At 40.8% G+C, this 17,547-nt stretch overlaps 1 protein-coding gene across 4 annotated transcripts in view; it reads right to left on the bottom strand.

The window, feature by feature from the left end:
• atp8a1 (ATPase phospholipid transporting 8A1) overlaps positions 1–17,547 on the bottom strand; it is a 110,805-nt gene that overhangs the window by 45,182 nt on the left and 48,076 nt on the right. For 2 of the 4 annotated variants that reach the window (XM_071531773.1, XM_071531774.1), the window contains exons 15-22: positions 16,131–16,175; positions 12,245–12,317; positions 7,450–7,555; positions 5,933–6,015; positions 4,704–4,753; positions 4,219–4,288; positions 3,150–3,234; positions 1,574–1,713 (exon numbers count right to left, since the gene is read on the bottom strand). In XM_071531773.1, the coding sequence (XP_071387874.1) occupies positions 1,574–1,713; positions 3,150–3,234; positions 4,219–4,288; positions 4,704–4,753; positions 5,933–6,015; positions 7,450–7,555; positions 12,245–12,317; positions 16,131–16,175 (652 nt within the window). The remainder of the gene's footprint in view (positions 1–1,573; positions 1,714–3,149; positions 3,235–4,218; positions 4,289–4,703; positions 4,754–5,932; positions 6,016–7,449; positions 7,556–12,244; positions 12,318–16,130; positions 16,176–17,547) is intronic. The other 2 variants (XM_071531775.1, XM_071531776.1) reach the window with 1 other exon arrangement.

A 17,547-nucleotide genomic window follows, 5' to 3' on the forward strand; every position in this document is an offset into this window, starting at 1 on the left:
TTCAACCATCTAGCCAGGATGGGAAAATAACAGCAGCCACCAGCCAAATGAAAAGTTTGTTTAATCTGCCAGTCACTTTGGTAGTTAACTAACCATAATTTAGGGGTTCTATTCTATGCTTGATGTAAATTTGTAAGGCAGCACTGTGATAGTGGCTGGTAAACCTGTGAATCCACCAGACACTGTGGACAGTGGGTAAAGTGAGTTTCCTGCCCTGCGTCTGACATGCAAGAAAAGAAGTTACAACCTTGCAAATGTGTGTTAATGCAGATGACCCAGGGCAGAGGGGGGACACTGCTCATCTGGCTGGGGCTGCAGTGCATGATGCTTCCCTTCCAGACCACAAGGCTGTCTCTGATGGCTGCGTTTAATACTAGCCTCTTGACTTTTTTCCTGAAATATTTTGGGGTCCAAGCATGTTGTGCATGTAACTATATATTGGGAATTTCTAGAGTGAGTTACTATGAGAGTCAGAAATCATCTGATACAAAAATAGTCTTAAAGCTTTCATCCCACAAGAACCACAACCACTCATTATTGGAGGCAATGAGTAGGGATTAAGTGAAACTTGGAGGTTGTGCATCCTTCACTAAGTTGAATTATTGTTGAATTTACCATGTTTTTCTACACCAATTAGACCTATTCTTATATGGATTTGACAGTCTTATACCCATCTACTGTAACTGATCTCTATGGGCAATTTGTTTGGGAGATGTGGTGAGGAAGTACCTTATTGTTTTTAAGCAGCCTTGGAATGCCTGTGCCTCTTTCAAATTTCATTGCAACTCCACTGTGCCACCTTGTGGCATGAGTGCATACATTTTTAAGTTTGGGTGGCCCCAGGGAGAACTGAACCCCAAGCCCTGGCAGTGTTGGTGCCATGCTCTACCCACTGAGCTGTGTACCACACTGCATTCTCCTCTCTGAAAGCTTTCATGTTTATTTCATGATTGATTGCGTCCATTTGTTTTGGGCAGCCTTGGGCGACCATGAAGAACATGCCAGGCAGTTGATTTACGAGTGTGGCTGCCTGTGTTTGACTAGTGCTTCCACATAGACGCTCCTCACAGAGAACTGATTATACTTCCTGGTAATATCTTAAATGACACACTCACACACATAAATATGTGCATGCACACACACACAAACAAAATTGTCATTTTTTTCAGATTTCTGAGTGTGATTATGTGACAGGCCTGCATTAATTACACAGGAGGTTCTGGCTTCAGCTTGAATAAAGGAAGCCACTCTGATCCTGCTGCAGATGCACTGAAGACTATCAAACAGATGGTTTGTGTGAAACAGTGTACATTAGGTGAAGGCAGCAGGCAACCAGGTAAATAAACAGCTCATAATCTCATTTGCCAAGCTGACTGCATTCCAATATTAAATGCTTCTTGGCTGATACAGAACTAGTGGGCTAGGGGACTAGTTCAGAGAACAGAACAGGTGGCTATGGTGTTGGTGTTGTGGTGGGTGGAGGCAGGGGCTGATACCAATATAAACCTGTCTATGTATCTGTTTCATTCTGTGGATCTACCACCCACATCTCAGGGTTATTGACGTAACAAACCTTCTCTATCAGTTCGTAGCTCTCCTCCAGTTTAAGGGCTCTGTTCTGCAGGGAGGTGCAGGCCCTGTGGTGGACCTCCTGCCACTGCTGATAGGACGACTCACTGATGTCCGCCACCGCAAAGCACAGAGTGCGCAGCCCTGCATGGAGAGAACAACATCAGGGGACCTGGTTTTTAGATTTCCACCCATTTTCCATTTCAAAATTTCAAGATTTCAAGACCTTAATTTGTTGATTTAAGGGTGTTCAATAGGATTTATGCTGATAGTGGCTATGCAATGTAACTAACAGGACCTAAAATTGCCAAATTCAGTATGCATATTTTTCTAGACTTTCTAGGCCTGCATAGAACTTTTTTTGTGTTTTCTTGCCATTTGTTTTGACCTAGTATCTGATGGGTGGGGTTTGCTACACAGCATACAATACACACAATACATTTTCAATGCTGCCTGAGGAAGAGCGCTAAGCTTGAAATGTGTTGCTTATCCTGCAGTATAGAGGCCAATCACTGTGTTCTGTTTTGCTCTTGAAGTACCTTATTGTTGTGCACCTACAAAGCAATTAAACTTTCACCCTCTGCATTGTAGTGGCTTCTAAACTTTTCATTTTGTTTTCTCTGGGCCTTTTGGCAGGTCATATTTTTCTCCACTGTTCTCTAGTGGAGACTTAAAATTACCAAATTTATTTTCCATACTTCTCTAGACTTTCTAGACCTGCCTAGAAATCCTGGTTTTTGTGTTGTCTTGGTGTTTGTTTTGACCTACTTAATGTATCAGATGGGTGGGGTTTCCCACACAATGAGCACCAGAGCAATACTACAGTCACAGGGAAGTACTTTTAAGGCACTTAAATATACTTTTCTATGACTGACAAGTTAATAACTTACCTGACACTATCTAAATTGCAAAATCTGAATTGAATAATCCTAATGCGTTAAACCCCACCCATTTAATACTCCAAAGCCAGTTAAATACAGATGCTAACAGATTAACAGGCACATGATGTCTGTGTGTTGTTCCACTGATCATGTTTGTAGTCCATATCAATGTGCATCTGTTTAAAGACTAAAATCTCTCAACAGATTTAATGCAAAAATTACCAAATTCTAAACTATATAAGCTTATTAAATGTTACACTCCTTGTCAAAAAACTAAAGGAAATTATTATATTTTATCCAGCCCTTTACACGTTACTGTGATTGGAGATCTTCAGAATCTGTCCTGTGTGCTATCTTTAGCTTACATCACATATTGCCGATGACATCATTTTGCTGGTGTCTCACAAGGGGGCAGTATGAACACAGAGCAAAAAGAACAGCCTATGATGCAGTTTCTTTCAGCTCCATTGTCTTACGTTGCTTCTCCTTGCTTCTTCTTATAATGACATTAACTGGTCATCCAAAAATGACCCATAAGGATAAACTCTCAAGAAAAAAAAAAAACCTTGCATCTGTTCCAACTGATTATCGAGTGATGATTATTACCAGGGAGAAATAAACAAGGGATGCATCGACATTAGAAACATCCTACATGATGTTTTACTTCTGGTAGACAGGGGGCGATGTTTATCCACTCACCCTCAGTGGCAAACTGTTCGAGGTGCTTCAATGTGATCTCTTTGTACCTAGAGCTGTCAGCCAGACGGTCATAGATCACTGTGTCCTGAAGGGAAACGAACAGTCATTGGCTACTGACACCCAAAAAAAAAAAAATCCTTGGGTGAGTGGCTAAATGGGTGAGTCAGCCTGCATCCAGCACTTATGAGTCTATCATTTTTGTTTTTCCTCATATTTGCCCGATAACCATGACATCATTTGAAATGGTCATATGGTTAAAAAGCAATTAGAAGGGAATACCAAAAATAAATGCAAATAGGGCTGAATCATGGATAAATTAGTTTATGTTTGAGCATTAATAATGTGTAATAAATGTTGTATAAAAGTAATCAAAACGTTTCAGCAAGATCAACAATATACTTTACTAAAACACAACCTACTCGCTGAGCCTGCAGAGTCAAAGCACAGAAAATGAAGGAAAAAAAGAGAAAAGGAGATGATACAATGATATTCAAAGCTGCAGGGATGCACTTTCCTGACATTTGTGAATAGTGAATACAAAGCCATTCTGGATGGTCACCCTCACTGAATGAAAATAATCTCTATCCTGCTGGGTGTGGTTTCTTCCACTGGCACAAAGGCATGAGTGGTCACTGAATGGTTTGATGAGCCTGAAGACTATGTAAACCATACGATGGCAGTCTCTCTCAACTGATCACAACCCTATTGAACGAAACAGCGTGTTCAAAATTTAAAAAACATCAAAATTACACCAAATGATGTAATCCACTTTGAATGAATGGTGTTGTATCCACCCAATAGAGGTCCAGATACTTGTATAACCTATGCAAAGGTGCATTGAGGCTGGTTTGTTTGTTTTAGCCCAATGCCTAATTGTGAAACACTGTGTTTGTGTATCCTTTATTTTGTTAGCTACCCGTGTTTGAAATATGGTAATCTTACTGCCGCTCATTGAAATGATTTCCTGACAAGAGAGGGAGGCAACAGGGGGAAGAGAGCATTCAACACTCCTGTGGTAATGATGGTGATGGCCTGTCATGCGTTGCCATGGAGAGAGACAGACACTCACAGCTCCTTTGCAGTAGAGGCGGATCTTGCCAGATGGGGTGCGCATGATGACTGACATCCTCTTCCTAGTGCTGAGAGAGAGAGGGAGAGAAATGAAGTGAGAGAACGCACATCATAAGGTGTTACAGCCACTACAAGCAAATTATCACATACTATTTGAACTAGCATAAGTCTGTTGAAATTCAAATTTAAACAGCGTGTAACAAGATATCACACCTACGTCTCACAATTAATTAGTACAAATCATGTGAGAGCAAAAGGCAGATGACGCACTCTAAAACATGTGACTCCTTAAGATTCATTTGGGGATTCTATGGCAAATATAATCATTGCTGTAGACCTGCAGCACCATCATCACAAATCAGATACAAGTTGTACTGTAATATCTGCAGAACTGTATGGACAACATGTTCTAAATCACCAAGTATGCTGCAGCTGTATACACAATAATTAATTATGAGAACAACACATTTATGAAAGTACTACCTTGTGAACTCCAGCACATGAAGCAGCTCATACTTGTCCTCTGTTCCAGGCTAAGACCAAAAAAGACAGACGTGTCAGTATACTCCAAAAAGAGACAACTCAACTCAGCCTCAGTCTTCTTCTAAGACATCTTATCTCAAACACCACAAACCAACCCTGCAACCCCTCTCCAATCAGGCTTAATTGCACTTTAACTGTGTTTATCAGTTGCCTGCACTGAGCTGATGGCGGGAGAATAATAAGGTAAGATTCAATTAACTTCCTTAATTGTAGAGACCGCTAGGTACAAGAGAGAATAATTAAATAGACGCCGAGAGCTTTATAAGGCCTAATAAAGGTTAAGAACTTGGACAAATGTCTCAGAGGCAAGATGTTCTCAGTGGGCAAAATTAGAAAATGGTTTTGGCCTTCCAGCCTCTGGATCTTCCCCAAGTGCAATCACCAGGTTAGCCAATTAAGAGAACAACACGATGAGCGACCTTAGCTTCGGAGAGGACACCCGACGTATCGCCTTATAATATAATCACAGCGGATGTGAAGTTAGCCATTTTCCATTACTGGCACATGTGACTACAAAAGCCAGAATCCTCCCTGGCATTGTGTATTAGCTTTATCTTATGGTCTGTTTTCACTGGAACATCTGAGCAACATGGCAAAATGGAGAGTTACTAAAGTTAAAGTTTGACAGACTGCAGAGACAGTACAACTGTGTGGAAAAAAATAGTTATGTGTTGGGATATGTGTTGTGGTCATTGAAACAAATTCTTATGAAAAGAAAGGCTTCCATTCTTCCAATCTAGGGTAAAAAGTAATGGCTTTTTGTTCAGCATGGGACAATGTAAGCATTTTTGTGTCCCTCTTCAGTACCCAATCACAGTAGTCTTCCATGGCCACAGTTAAATGGGGCAAAGTGAGGCTGTGTGTAGTTTTATGAGCTGGTGAAATGCACAATTCATTATTTGTTTTGCTCATCAAGCCTTTCATAAGTATATTACATTCCATTACTTTTCAGGCAAGTGGCTGATGTTATCCAGAGTGACTAACATTGCGCAAGAAGATAGTCTGAAGTCAGTGTCTTGCTCAAGATTGGTCTTGCAACTTTTTGGTTAGGGGTCGGTCTCTCTAAATACTAAGGCATCCTTTTGCCCATATTAAAGATAAAGTGGATCCATTCATCAATTCAATAGCCTATGTGCCTTTCATTATACTCTTGTCTTGGTTCATCTTACCGTTTCCACGATGACACTGTCTGGGGTTCGACCAGAAAACACAAAGCCCAGGTTCCGTGCTGCTCTCACCAGAGCTCCTTCATCTTGGAAGCAAAGAGAGAACCCAAAATGTTACAGATGAGCACACACAATCTGTGGGCATACAATGCTGTCAAGACAACATGGACATGAGTTTGACATTCACGATAAGAACCACATTTATATTTGGTACATAAAACTAATTCATCTAGACAGTTTTCACAGTGAGGGCAGGAAATGGAGGCTGTGCAACAGGTATGTTTTACTGCAGCTTGCATGAGGATGCTGCAGGGAGAGAAAAAGCTTTCTGCATGTTGTTTACAGTTCACTTAGCTAGCTTTCTCTTTGCAGCCATTCCCTGCTCTGCTTCAAACCCCAAAGCTCCATAAAACTATTATTGTTCTAAGTAGTCAGGCTAAAAAAAGGCTCATCTTATCTCTCATATCAAAGGAAAATGCAAAAAGAGAAGCAGTAGTTGCATTGTTCAGTTATTAAAATAATGCCTTTTCAAGTAATCAAAAGGCATTTGATAATTATTACAAAGGAAAATAGTGAACATCAAACATACAGTGGTGAATTTTTTTTTACCATTTTTTGTGACAAAAGCTGTAAAAATGGCACTTAAGACAGATTGCAGAAATTGTAGTACTTTTCATTTAAAAGTCAAATCTGTAACTGCAATACAGTGCTAAAAAAGGAAAGAAAAAGCTGTAAAATGATTGGTTACATTCTGGAGTAACACAGACCTGTATTCTGATAAGTAATCAGTTAAGAAAGTTCCAAAATGCTTATTTTCCAAGTCAAACTCTTCAACAACTTATGTGCATAAACCCAAAAGTGAAGTGGCCAAATAGATTCTGGAATGACTCTTACAGAGTGGGTCTACCTGATGAAATGTGGAGCAGAAGATGCAGAGAAACAGACCTTAAACCTCATCACTGCCACTCAAACACTTTCATCCTTGGTTGATCAAAGTATTGTAGGTCCAATTAAGCCTCATTTAACAAGAAAATCAAAGTACCATGTGTTTTTCGTACAGGCAACATCAGTTCCTGGCATCCTATTCTGTATGATTATATAACTTTATGAAATATGGGTGTCTGAACACAGTAGTGAGGTGTTCCATTTACTAAGGAAAACAGGAAATTGAACTGAAAATGAAATATCTCAACAAAAAGAATTGAAAAACAAAATTTGATTAGCTACCAGGTTCCCTGTTATCTAGGCTTGACATCTTGAGAATCAGGACTGATGACTTGTTTGCTATCCTGATTTTTTCTGTTTGTTTGCTTCTTCGTTTCTGTCTTTTGAGATATTTTCATAAGGCCCTTTTCCCTTTAGATTAACTCTCTATTTACTAAGGATTAACTGATATTTTTGACAAACTCTGGGCTAAAATAAGAATCCCACACAGTGGGATGGTGTTAGGGCAGCAGTTAGCCAGAAACAGTATTCTGCTATTTCTAAGTTTTGTCATGCTTGAGGAGGGTGCAGCGTACCTGGAGAAGCCGCCTGGTAGGTGATTTTGCCATCGGTGCGTTCAGGGACTGCAGTGTGACAGATGGCCATCATGGTCATGAACTCCAGGATGACAGCAGCTGTAGGCTACAGGGGGGGAGGGGAGGGGTGGGAGGCGGGGAGGGGAGGGGTGGGGAGACTTTGATTTTTGATCTTCTTTAATGAAACACCTCACAAGAAAAAAAGAGGAATAAGTAACTAGAAACATCTTAAAGACAGAGAGTGTTACAGTCATTAAAGCAAATTATCCATAGAAAGTGCACTGTTGGACAGAATCTGCATGAGTCACACGGTCACCTTTCGCTCCTTTCATATACCTATGGATGGATGACACACATGACTTGCTAGAAAGTCATACACCGCTTTCAATATGTGTTGAGTGTACAGTCATGCATATAATAAATTGCTCCTGTTCATAAGAAATCTAAGCAGACCTGAGTCAAAAAGTACGTGCCAGTAATTCTTAGCACTTGTTTTAACCTATTTTGGGCACCAGATGGGTGAGGCTTGCCACATCAGGACAGTTCAGACAGTGGCACATCAAGTGTCAGATATGTTGTCCATCACAAAAAGTACACTAGATTGATTTTCAAACAGTCTAAACTTCATGGCATTGCATTGTCTTAAGCCATCCATCTGGTCCCCTGAGCAGGTTACAAAGCAAACATGAATTATTTGGAAATGCTATATCTAATTATTTAGAAATACTATAATACTAAATTTCTCAGTGAACTAGGGCTGGGAGATATGGTTGAAATCAATATCATGATAATCATAAGGATTTTTCTCGATATCAGTATATATCACGATATGGTTCATGTATGCAAAATCACGTTAAATAATCAAATTAATGTTCATCTCATTGAACCAAATGGTAATGTTAGGTGTGTTGTCAAACAAAACAGAAATATTCAAATAATATTCCTACCATACCTCATTTTATGAGAGTTTTTAAGTAAAATTTGCTTGTCATCACCAATTTAGATGGCAGAAATGTGTCTAATATTGAAATGTCTTCACATCATCACAATATGATTCCACTGAAAGACGATAAACGATAATATTGAATTATCGTCCAGCCCCAGTGAACCTAATCGCACTGATAGTTATCTTAGTTTGAATCAGAACAACAACTCTAGTAATGACCCTATCAAATGATTATAACCACTAACGCTTTGAATCTCTTATTTAAAGCTAATTAAATAATGCTTTCTGAATAGGACATGCGCCTTGTCTTCATTAGCTCTGATCAACCTGGTGGGGCCTGACTACTGTGTAGTATGGTCTGGTATGCATCTCCATTGATTAGCCATCTAGACAAAGAGCAGCAGGATTTGAAAATAACAGGCGCAAATCATGCACCCCAAATCAACATTTCATTTCAGCACTACAGAGACAGAACAGAAAAACAAATGAAACACCTGAATGTTTCATCACTATTCTTCTTCCAGTCACATATTTTGTGAAACAAATGTTAATTTACTACAACCAACTACAAATGAATACTGGACAAAGCTTATTTACATTAAACAGTCTACAAACAGCCATCCTTCATGTTGTAGTTTGACTGCAGCTTCAGTCAGGTTTAGTCAGGCTATGAAACACAGGTGGCTCAGCCATTGGCAAGCCATGTTTGGCCACACACTCTTTAGGCTGTAAACTAATAGCCGCTGGAGACAAAGCAATAGTTCCATAATTTTAATAGGATCCCACAGAATGCCAGTTCCCCAGCTGCTGACATACATTTACTGTATGACTGCTTGGTGAATCATGCTTGTGCATGCAATATAAACTTGTATCATCTAATGAAAAAAACACACTGCGCCTAGCCTATATTCTACGGGCATCTGACGTTAATAACTGGGGAAGCTAGCCATGGGGTAGACTGGGACAGGCATCTGCTGAGGCTCCTATCTGGGGGTTGCAGGACCACCAGCCTACAGTCAGTGAGCTCAGCTGGGGAGGGGATATCAGCAGCCCCCGGGGCTACACTAGGGATAAATCATACAGCAACAATATGGACTCTAATCCGACTGCTATTGCTTTTTACAATGACTGCAACATTAGAATAAGCTTAAATTCCCAGATCGCCAATATTACAAGCAACCGATAATGAGTATGTCTCAAAGAAACAGCACCCAGACAAAAGGTGCTCGTGTCCCTTTAATGATCGTACAGTACATGAATCGTGCATGGTAAAGCCATGTTATGAATTGGTGACTGTGGATTAGTCTCTTGCATGTATTCTTACAAAAAAATGTCTATCCAAATGTAATTCTAAAACAGCACAGTTTCTCCACTAGATTGCTCCTTCAAGCCAACACCCATTTAAGTTGAATTCTATGAAACCACCTATAGAACAAAAAGCTTTGTGCATACATATTATTAAATCTGCCTTTATCCTTGTACTGTCTGTCATGATATCTCTTTGAAGAGCGTTGCCTGTCTGGGAACAAAGGAGCCATGAATGAAGGAGGGAGGGCAAATCAAAGGGCCTTTTGCAAATGAAAGTACACAGAGTCTATTACAGGCCAGGTGGCTGTGAGGACCCCTCTGCCTCCTACCAGAATGCTAATCTGGTCTGGGCTGACAGGTAGACTCTGAAGGACGAGTGTGTGTGTGTGTGTGTGTGTGTGTGTGTGTGTGTGTGTGTGTGTGTGTGTGTGTGTGTGTGTGTGTGTGTGTGTGTGTGTGTGTGTGTGCATATATATGTGACAGAAAGACACAAAGAGAGAGGGTGTGTGTGTGCAGGTGTGCATATGTGTGACCCAAGTGTATATGCAGGCATGTGTGTCTGTGTGTCGCATGTGTGTGTCATGTGTGTGTGTCGTGTGTGTGTCGTGTGTGTGTGTGTATATGTGTGTGTGTGTGTGTGTGTGTGTGTGTGTGTGCGTGTGACAGCCAGGGTGATGGTCACCTAGGCAGAGAGTGCAGAGCACGTTGCTGCGCCCACAGTCGGCTCTGATGGCACAATTAGATGTGACAGCTAATACGCCGCTGCCGGCTCTCGCCCCCACGGACTCCTGGGTAATCTGTGTCACGGCAACAGTGACAGACGCTCATCGCTTCGGACATGGCCAGTGTGGAAAAAGTTGAAGGGGTCATAGAAAACCATGCAGAGAGCCCGGGTGAGCAAACAAACAAACACGAAGACTGCTGAAGCTCTGCGGGCGGAGAACATGTCCAGTGACTCAAGAGAACATGAAAAGCACTAGAGGGGATGTTTATTTTTGTCAGCACTGTTAATTCCCCTCTCCACTAGTCCGCCATCCCCCTCACCGCTGTATCAACATCACTCCTATAAACAGCCCAAAGCGCTGCAAAACTGTTGATAATGATAAGGATTACTAATGTTTAAGTAAGCAAACTCCTGATGGCCACTGATAACCCAAAGGTTATCAGTGGCCAAAGTGTTTGGACTTAAGGTGATCTATAGTAGTACAATATAAGAGAGGGCGTCCATTGATGGATGAGTTGTAGTGTGTCTGAAAAGGTATTTCAGCTGATGTTTTGAGGGTTTGAGGTAATGTTAACTAGCTGTAACGTAAAAGGTTCAGCTCTTGTGGATTTCATACCAATGTCACAACAGTTTTCCTCTAGCGTATTTCAAAAGTACGTAAGTGACAGTTTCCTCACATATTGAGTGACTTATCTTCAAGAAAAACATTACGAGGAACAAATATGACTCACACAAGTGCCAGAATACCACAATCAACAAAATACTAATACAACTATGCCCCATTACAGTAATCATAATCAAAATCCTTACAAGAGATGTAGAGAGATTGTGGTTTCTAAATAATGGTGTGTTGTACACATTGTAATTAGCAGTGGGTGCAGGGCTATCAATAGAAAACTAAAGCAGATCCTAGACAAACTCATTAATGTGTGGAGAGTTTCTGCTGTCATAACACAGCAAACATCACAGTGGGATTACTACCCTTCCCTGGGCGAAGCTACTGTATGTAATTAGATGTGACATTCTGCCTCCCCCACGCTGTCTGGCAACCGAGTGACTCAACCAGCCAATCAATCACAGCTTTCACCCATTTCATCACTACAGGTGGCAGCTGCCCCCCCTCTCAGCTCCTCTGACAGTCCCCAAATGCACGTGACAGTCCCCATTTTGAGGCAGAATGCTTTATTAATCGATTTCCTCACACTGAAGTAATCACTGACAAGAAGTTGTGTGCTCTGCATGAAGACTATGCACAACTGTACAGTTCCCCACACTGGATAAACAAATTGGAATTCTAGGATTCCAAATGGCTCATAATTACTTTAACGAGGACGAAGCAGGCCTTCATCCTGTCAGAGTGAGCTAATTAGTCTGTGTTTGCCTGTGTGTGTTTACAATGGCTTGCGAGGAAACAATAGTCACTCCCTCGGCATGATTTTAATCAAATTGATATTGCAGGGAATCACAGGAGGTCAATTTGGCTGTCAAAACACTTATTTTTGCCCCAGAAAAGTCTAGTAAGTCTAGTGTATATAACAAAAAATGCATACTAGAAAGCATCACAGAATGGAAAAGTCTGAATGAAAAAATCTTGAATTAAAATATCGTAGCCTTTTCAAAATAAATGTAAGTTGTCACCATTCAAAAGACTAGCATATAGCCAACACAAGTATATCACATCAGTAAGACCCGTTTAAAAAGGCAAGAGGACATTATACAACCACACACATACAATTCAATTCTACATCCCTCTTAACTTTGCCCTAAACAGCAGCCATCCCTGCTGGTGGGTGGTGGGGAACCCTGGAGTTACTTACGTGATTACTTTGGAGGTTTTCCAGTAAGCTCGGGTCATTAAATCCAGCCTCCTCTGATGACTGTGTGCTGTGGCTGGCAATGAGAGACAGAGGAGTCAGAACCACACAACACATTGAAATGCTTTGTGACACCATTACACTTATAGTCTACTAGACTAGAACACATGTTACAGTGACAGTAGACTAAGGCGGCAAAGAGTAAACAACAAATTGGATATCACTCATTTTCAAAGAGAGACAATGGTCAATTCTAACAACATCCAGCAACTTCTGACACTTTTTCAAATCATATCATTACTAAGCATGTCAGAATTGATCTCTTATTCAATAAAATAGAACCTCTTGGAGCCTGCATGGACAATCCTGTGATTTCCCAGTTTGAAGGTTGAAAATGACGAGTTACCTAAAATTGTGCAGCCTGGCAGGCTTGTTTAAATGTGCTGCTCTGTTCAACCAATGCTACCCAGAATTTCTTCTTTCATGCCACAATATACACACATAACTAATGTGTGCCTAGTACAGGACCACCAAGCAGGTTTCTAACTGGTATTAATACAACCACGCTGTATTGCAAAGACATTGACATTTGTTGGGAATGATTTCCAAAAGTGTGTCCCCTGATAGTGGTAGATCCTTTGGGAAAACAGAGGCCTAAAAGGGGACATTTTTATTCCAGAACACAAAATTCTACAAAAAAACCCACACTCATTCATACATTCATTCATGTATTAATTTTCCTCCTTATATATATTAATTTCAGTCATCTCCAAAACTCCTTACATGGTGGTCCCTCTGGTTTCAGAAATTAAACAACACAAGAGGAACTGTTTACAGGGAAATGGCAAACAGACTGCATTTCTGGCAGTTAAAAAGAGAAAGTAATATCGCTCATATAACACTGAAAGCCCAAAAGCCCATCATTTGGTATGATAATCACTGGAAATAAAATTAGTTTTGCATAAATGCACAAGAGATGCTTTTTGTTAGAGACTAAACCCAAAATAATGCAATATGCTATAATCCTTCACCAGGAAAATGGCAAACCAAACAACAAAAACATGTTACTGATACAATCTTTCATCAAAGTGCAAGCAGGAAGTCATGCTGAACTGGGAAAACAAGATGCACAACTTGGATTGCAGAGAACAGACCTTTTCACTGAAAAAGGAAAGGATATTTTTATCCGACAGTGTCTTAGAGCACTGATTTTATATAGACACCAGCCGCCCACTGGCCCTCCAGCAGAGATCGATTGATGATTGTGATAAATAGAGTCCTATAGATCAGGTAGACGGCAGCTCTGTCTGTGGAACTGAGGCTTAATAGAAATGTTACTGAGGCTGCCATTAGCAACCATAAGTCTTCCTAATCCCACAGGATGCTCTGTTTCGACCCCTACAAGCCAGCCAGCAATATTCCCATCTAGTGCACAGCAAATAAATGCAGCTTTGGGGGGGAAGAAAAGTAGGAAAGAGACAGCAATGCAATTATATAGCAGGGCTGGAGCAGACATGGTGTTACACCTAGATGCACTGGAGGTAAGTGAAATCTATCACACTCACAGGCTTGTATTAAAATATGTCAGAGAGCAAGCGGGAAGCAATTTCTCCATTTCTCTACGCCCCATGCACAGGGACACAAACACTTACTAAGGAGTGTGGCTGCTTCAACTAAATGGCTTTAGGTTATTGTATCATCTTGAATATGTGGCTTCTCATTTTGTTGATGTCTTGCTCTGATTAGGTTACATCCATGTGGCTTGTATGGTCATGCACTGTCTCTACATCTATCTTGGCAACTTCTCTGTAGCCTTATAAATTCATAATAAAAAATAGTAAAGAAAAAAAAATGCATTTGAATTGTGCAACGAAGACATGCTGCTTTTTGAGATAATTTTTATTGATTTATTAATATTGTTTTACCATCTCTAGCACCTGTACAGGAAAGGAGGTTTTGCAAGCACTAAGCCTTTGTCTGCTGCAGCAGTGGCGCAGCTCGCCATGTCCATCGTCTTGATGAAATTTCTGGGGCACAAGGCTGGGTGTGGAGGACGGTCAGTTATTGATTATCTGCCAGCACACAGAGGTCCTGTCACTATGGGAACAAGGGTGCTGGTTGTTCACAGTCGATAGTCGCGGACTTGCTACACCAGCCAGTTATGGTGATAGAAAAAAAAATAATAATTCACTGGCTGGACTGAGTTAAGCTTTGTGTTGAATTAACGTGATGTTTTTGATACCTAATGTGACCTAATGTCTTTGGTACAAAGACTACAAATTTTGGGGTGTGGTCTTCATGAAGTCTACACTGTACATTTCCTTATAATCTCTGCGTAAAGAATCTCTTTCTTGGTGTGAAAGGGAAAAATATGATGGCACATCGATAAGGTTGTAACAATAAATGTACTATTTATGCATAATGACTTACAGTTCCCACTGCAGTATGGATAGGGTAGGGAATTAATAACATTTTAGCAATACTGATGACTTAAAAATCTCTTCCCTTATCAGTTTCTTTCTTATATATATGAAGTTTATAGCACATCTTGTAGTTTCCTTGTAGCTGAAGGATGTAGCAGCATAGCAACAAAGAGGACAAACTAGACTGTTAGACTCAGGGCCTGAAAACAGTGTTTTCATTATCTGCAAGTGAGTGCCAAGCGTGTCCCAGTGGCTCAGAGGTGTAAGGTGCAGACCATGTAACTGCAACGTTCTGGGTTTGAATGCCAAGCAAGTAAAATGGCTAAGTTGATTGGATATGGGTTAAGTGAGAAGTAAATTATAACAAAGAAATCACTGAAGTTATCCTGATGCAAGTGAATTTGCACAATTAACAAAGTCTAGGGTGGATTTCCCCTTCAAAGAGTACTATAGTATTGAGAAAAGTTTAATACTGATAAGGGTTAAGAAAGAAAGATATTTTAAAACAGTGAAAGAGCGAGCATTGCCTGTTCTGGTGATGGGTTTATGTTTTATTCACACTTACCATCTGGAGGCAAAATACTTTCACTAACAGTCTCTTTTCACTTGTGCCTGTATCTGTAAGGCTGTTCTGTGTTATTACAGTACCTCACATTACACTAACACAGCCTCCACTCAGTTGTTTCAGAGAGAGAGAGAGAGAGAAGCAGTAAAAAGAGACATGCTTTCACAGAAGTTGGCAACAGCCACCCCAAGTCTCCCCTTTCTTCTACAGCAGCAACATTCTACATTTTGGCATAGTAGGCATTGACAAACAGGCCCGATCTCCCATGCAAAATGGATGAGACACACCCATGCTGCGCCTGCGGATCTCAAGACTGTAGCAGATGGATCTCAGGGGTAGGAGTGTGTGTGTGCATGTGGGTGTCTCTCTGAGTGTGTGTGTGTGTGTGTGTGTGTGTGTGTGTGTGTGTGTGTGTGTGTGTGTGTGTGTGTGTGTGTGTGTGTATAGCCACCTTCTCCAAAGCTAGTTTGATGCTACTGGGGGAAGGATGTGCTGACATCTCCATGACAACTTCAGCATCAACACAACATAAGTTCTGGACAGCTTAATTCAGTAGCAAGACTGATCTGTCAAAACTGCTGAATGTATGAGTGCACCTTGTCATGAAGCTGCAATACGTTCCCCCTTATAATTCAAAAATAACTAATACCATACTAGCCTATAATTAGACATATCAATGCAGATCCTTTGTTCTTCCACATCAACAGATACACACAATATATCAAGTGCCACAGTCACATACAACATGTCCCAAGTGTACTAAACACATGAAAAAAAGCCACACACGATACACTGAGGTATTCTGTTCAAAGTCACGATTCCCACAATGCAAGGCAGCACCAATACATCACAGAAGCGAGGAGCAGGAACACAACCATCATTTCACACCCAGTCATCTTACCAGTCATCCTCTGCAAAACTACCCTCCTCAGCCTCAGGGACGTGACTGTTGGAGCGAAGGTGGGGGAAAAGAAATCATCTTGTTGAGAAAATCTAGCGTTAGCATGTTCTGTGAAAGTGCAGGCACCAGGATTTGATTAAAGATGGGTTTGTTTATGAGTTTGATTGGCATAGGTCAGATAACAGGAAGGACTGTAGCCACAAGAGCCACTACACAGGATCTGACGGTGCTGTTAAACTAGGATGAGCACCTATGCAAAAACCTGGCTTGGATGTTAGAGGAGGCGTAGGGGTTGTAAGGGAGAGGGTTCACAGCGGTGACTATAGCAGGCCCTGTTATCATTAAGGGGGCAGCCAGACAGAGATTTTGTATCTGTCAAAAACAGATTGAGTCAATGTATTCTTTATGGGGCTGACACATTGACGGATGACAGAAAGAACGGAGGGCTGACGGAAAGAACGGAGGGCTGACAGAGAGAACGGAGGGCTGACAGAGAGAACGGAGGGCTTACAATAGTGACTAGTAACTGGCAGAATAGTGACTAGTGAGCAATAAATAAGTACTAGTGGCTATTTTAGTGAATAGTGCATTTAAGAATGTAAATGATAAAAGGGCCTGCCACAGGGGTTAGTCACTGGGATTATCAAGTGGAAGTCATCTCTCTCCCATTAAAAATGTCTCATTGAATTAGGCGAACAAGACCTCCAGAAGGCTCAACAGTCAATGCATTGTAAGCATTATGCCCACATAAGATGTGTGGCCATTATTCACTTACACAACGATATATATTAATATATATATTAATTCTATTGTGGAAAATAATGAAGTATAATACATTTAAAGATATTGTGCTCAGAAAGTGTGGCCCATATCTGTTTTAGGAGTTTTTAAGAAAATGAGATGAATACTTGCTTTTGTGAAGAAAAAGTTAGAGGCAGAGGGAAGGCAAAAGCAAGTGAGGCAGAAGCAAACTTGGAGGAAAATGTCAATGTCTTGGAATCATTCAATATTATTCAAGTGAGATGTCTTCCCTCTAGTTCCTCGTCAGGCAAGAGAAGGAACAGGTCTTGGCAATTAGCCCTGGATTTTGAGTGTGTGTGTGTGCGTGTGTGTGTGTGTGTGTGTGTGCATATATGTAACAGAGACACAAAGAGAGAGGGTAGAGTGTGTGTGTGTGTGTATATTTTCATGGCTGCTAAGTCCCATCTTGTTGGAAATTGTAAATGTGGTCGGAGCGCACACTGTTCCAAAATGAGGCACCAAATTATTTTCACATCTCCGCTCTGGCAGACTAACTGCAGTCTGGGGTTTTGTTAATTGTAATAATATAAGAAGGAGTGGAGCAGACCAGATAATGTGCTTCACTGAACATTACGGCTCTCAATTTGATTCGGAGTGCCTGAACATCATTGCGAGC

The sequence above is a fragment of the Centroberyx affinis genome, unplaced genomic scaffold (genome assembly GCF_046629955.1).
Source record: "Centroberyx affinis isolate AG114_WGS23_722 - 3 ecotype Tasmania unplaced genomic scaffold, CSIRO-AGI_Caff_v1 ptg002132l_1, whole genome shotgun sequence".
Classification (NCBI taxonomy): domain Eukaryota; kingdom Metazoa; phylum Chordata; class Actinopteri; order Beryciformes; family Berycidae; genus Centroberyx; species Centroberyx affinis.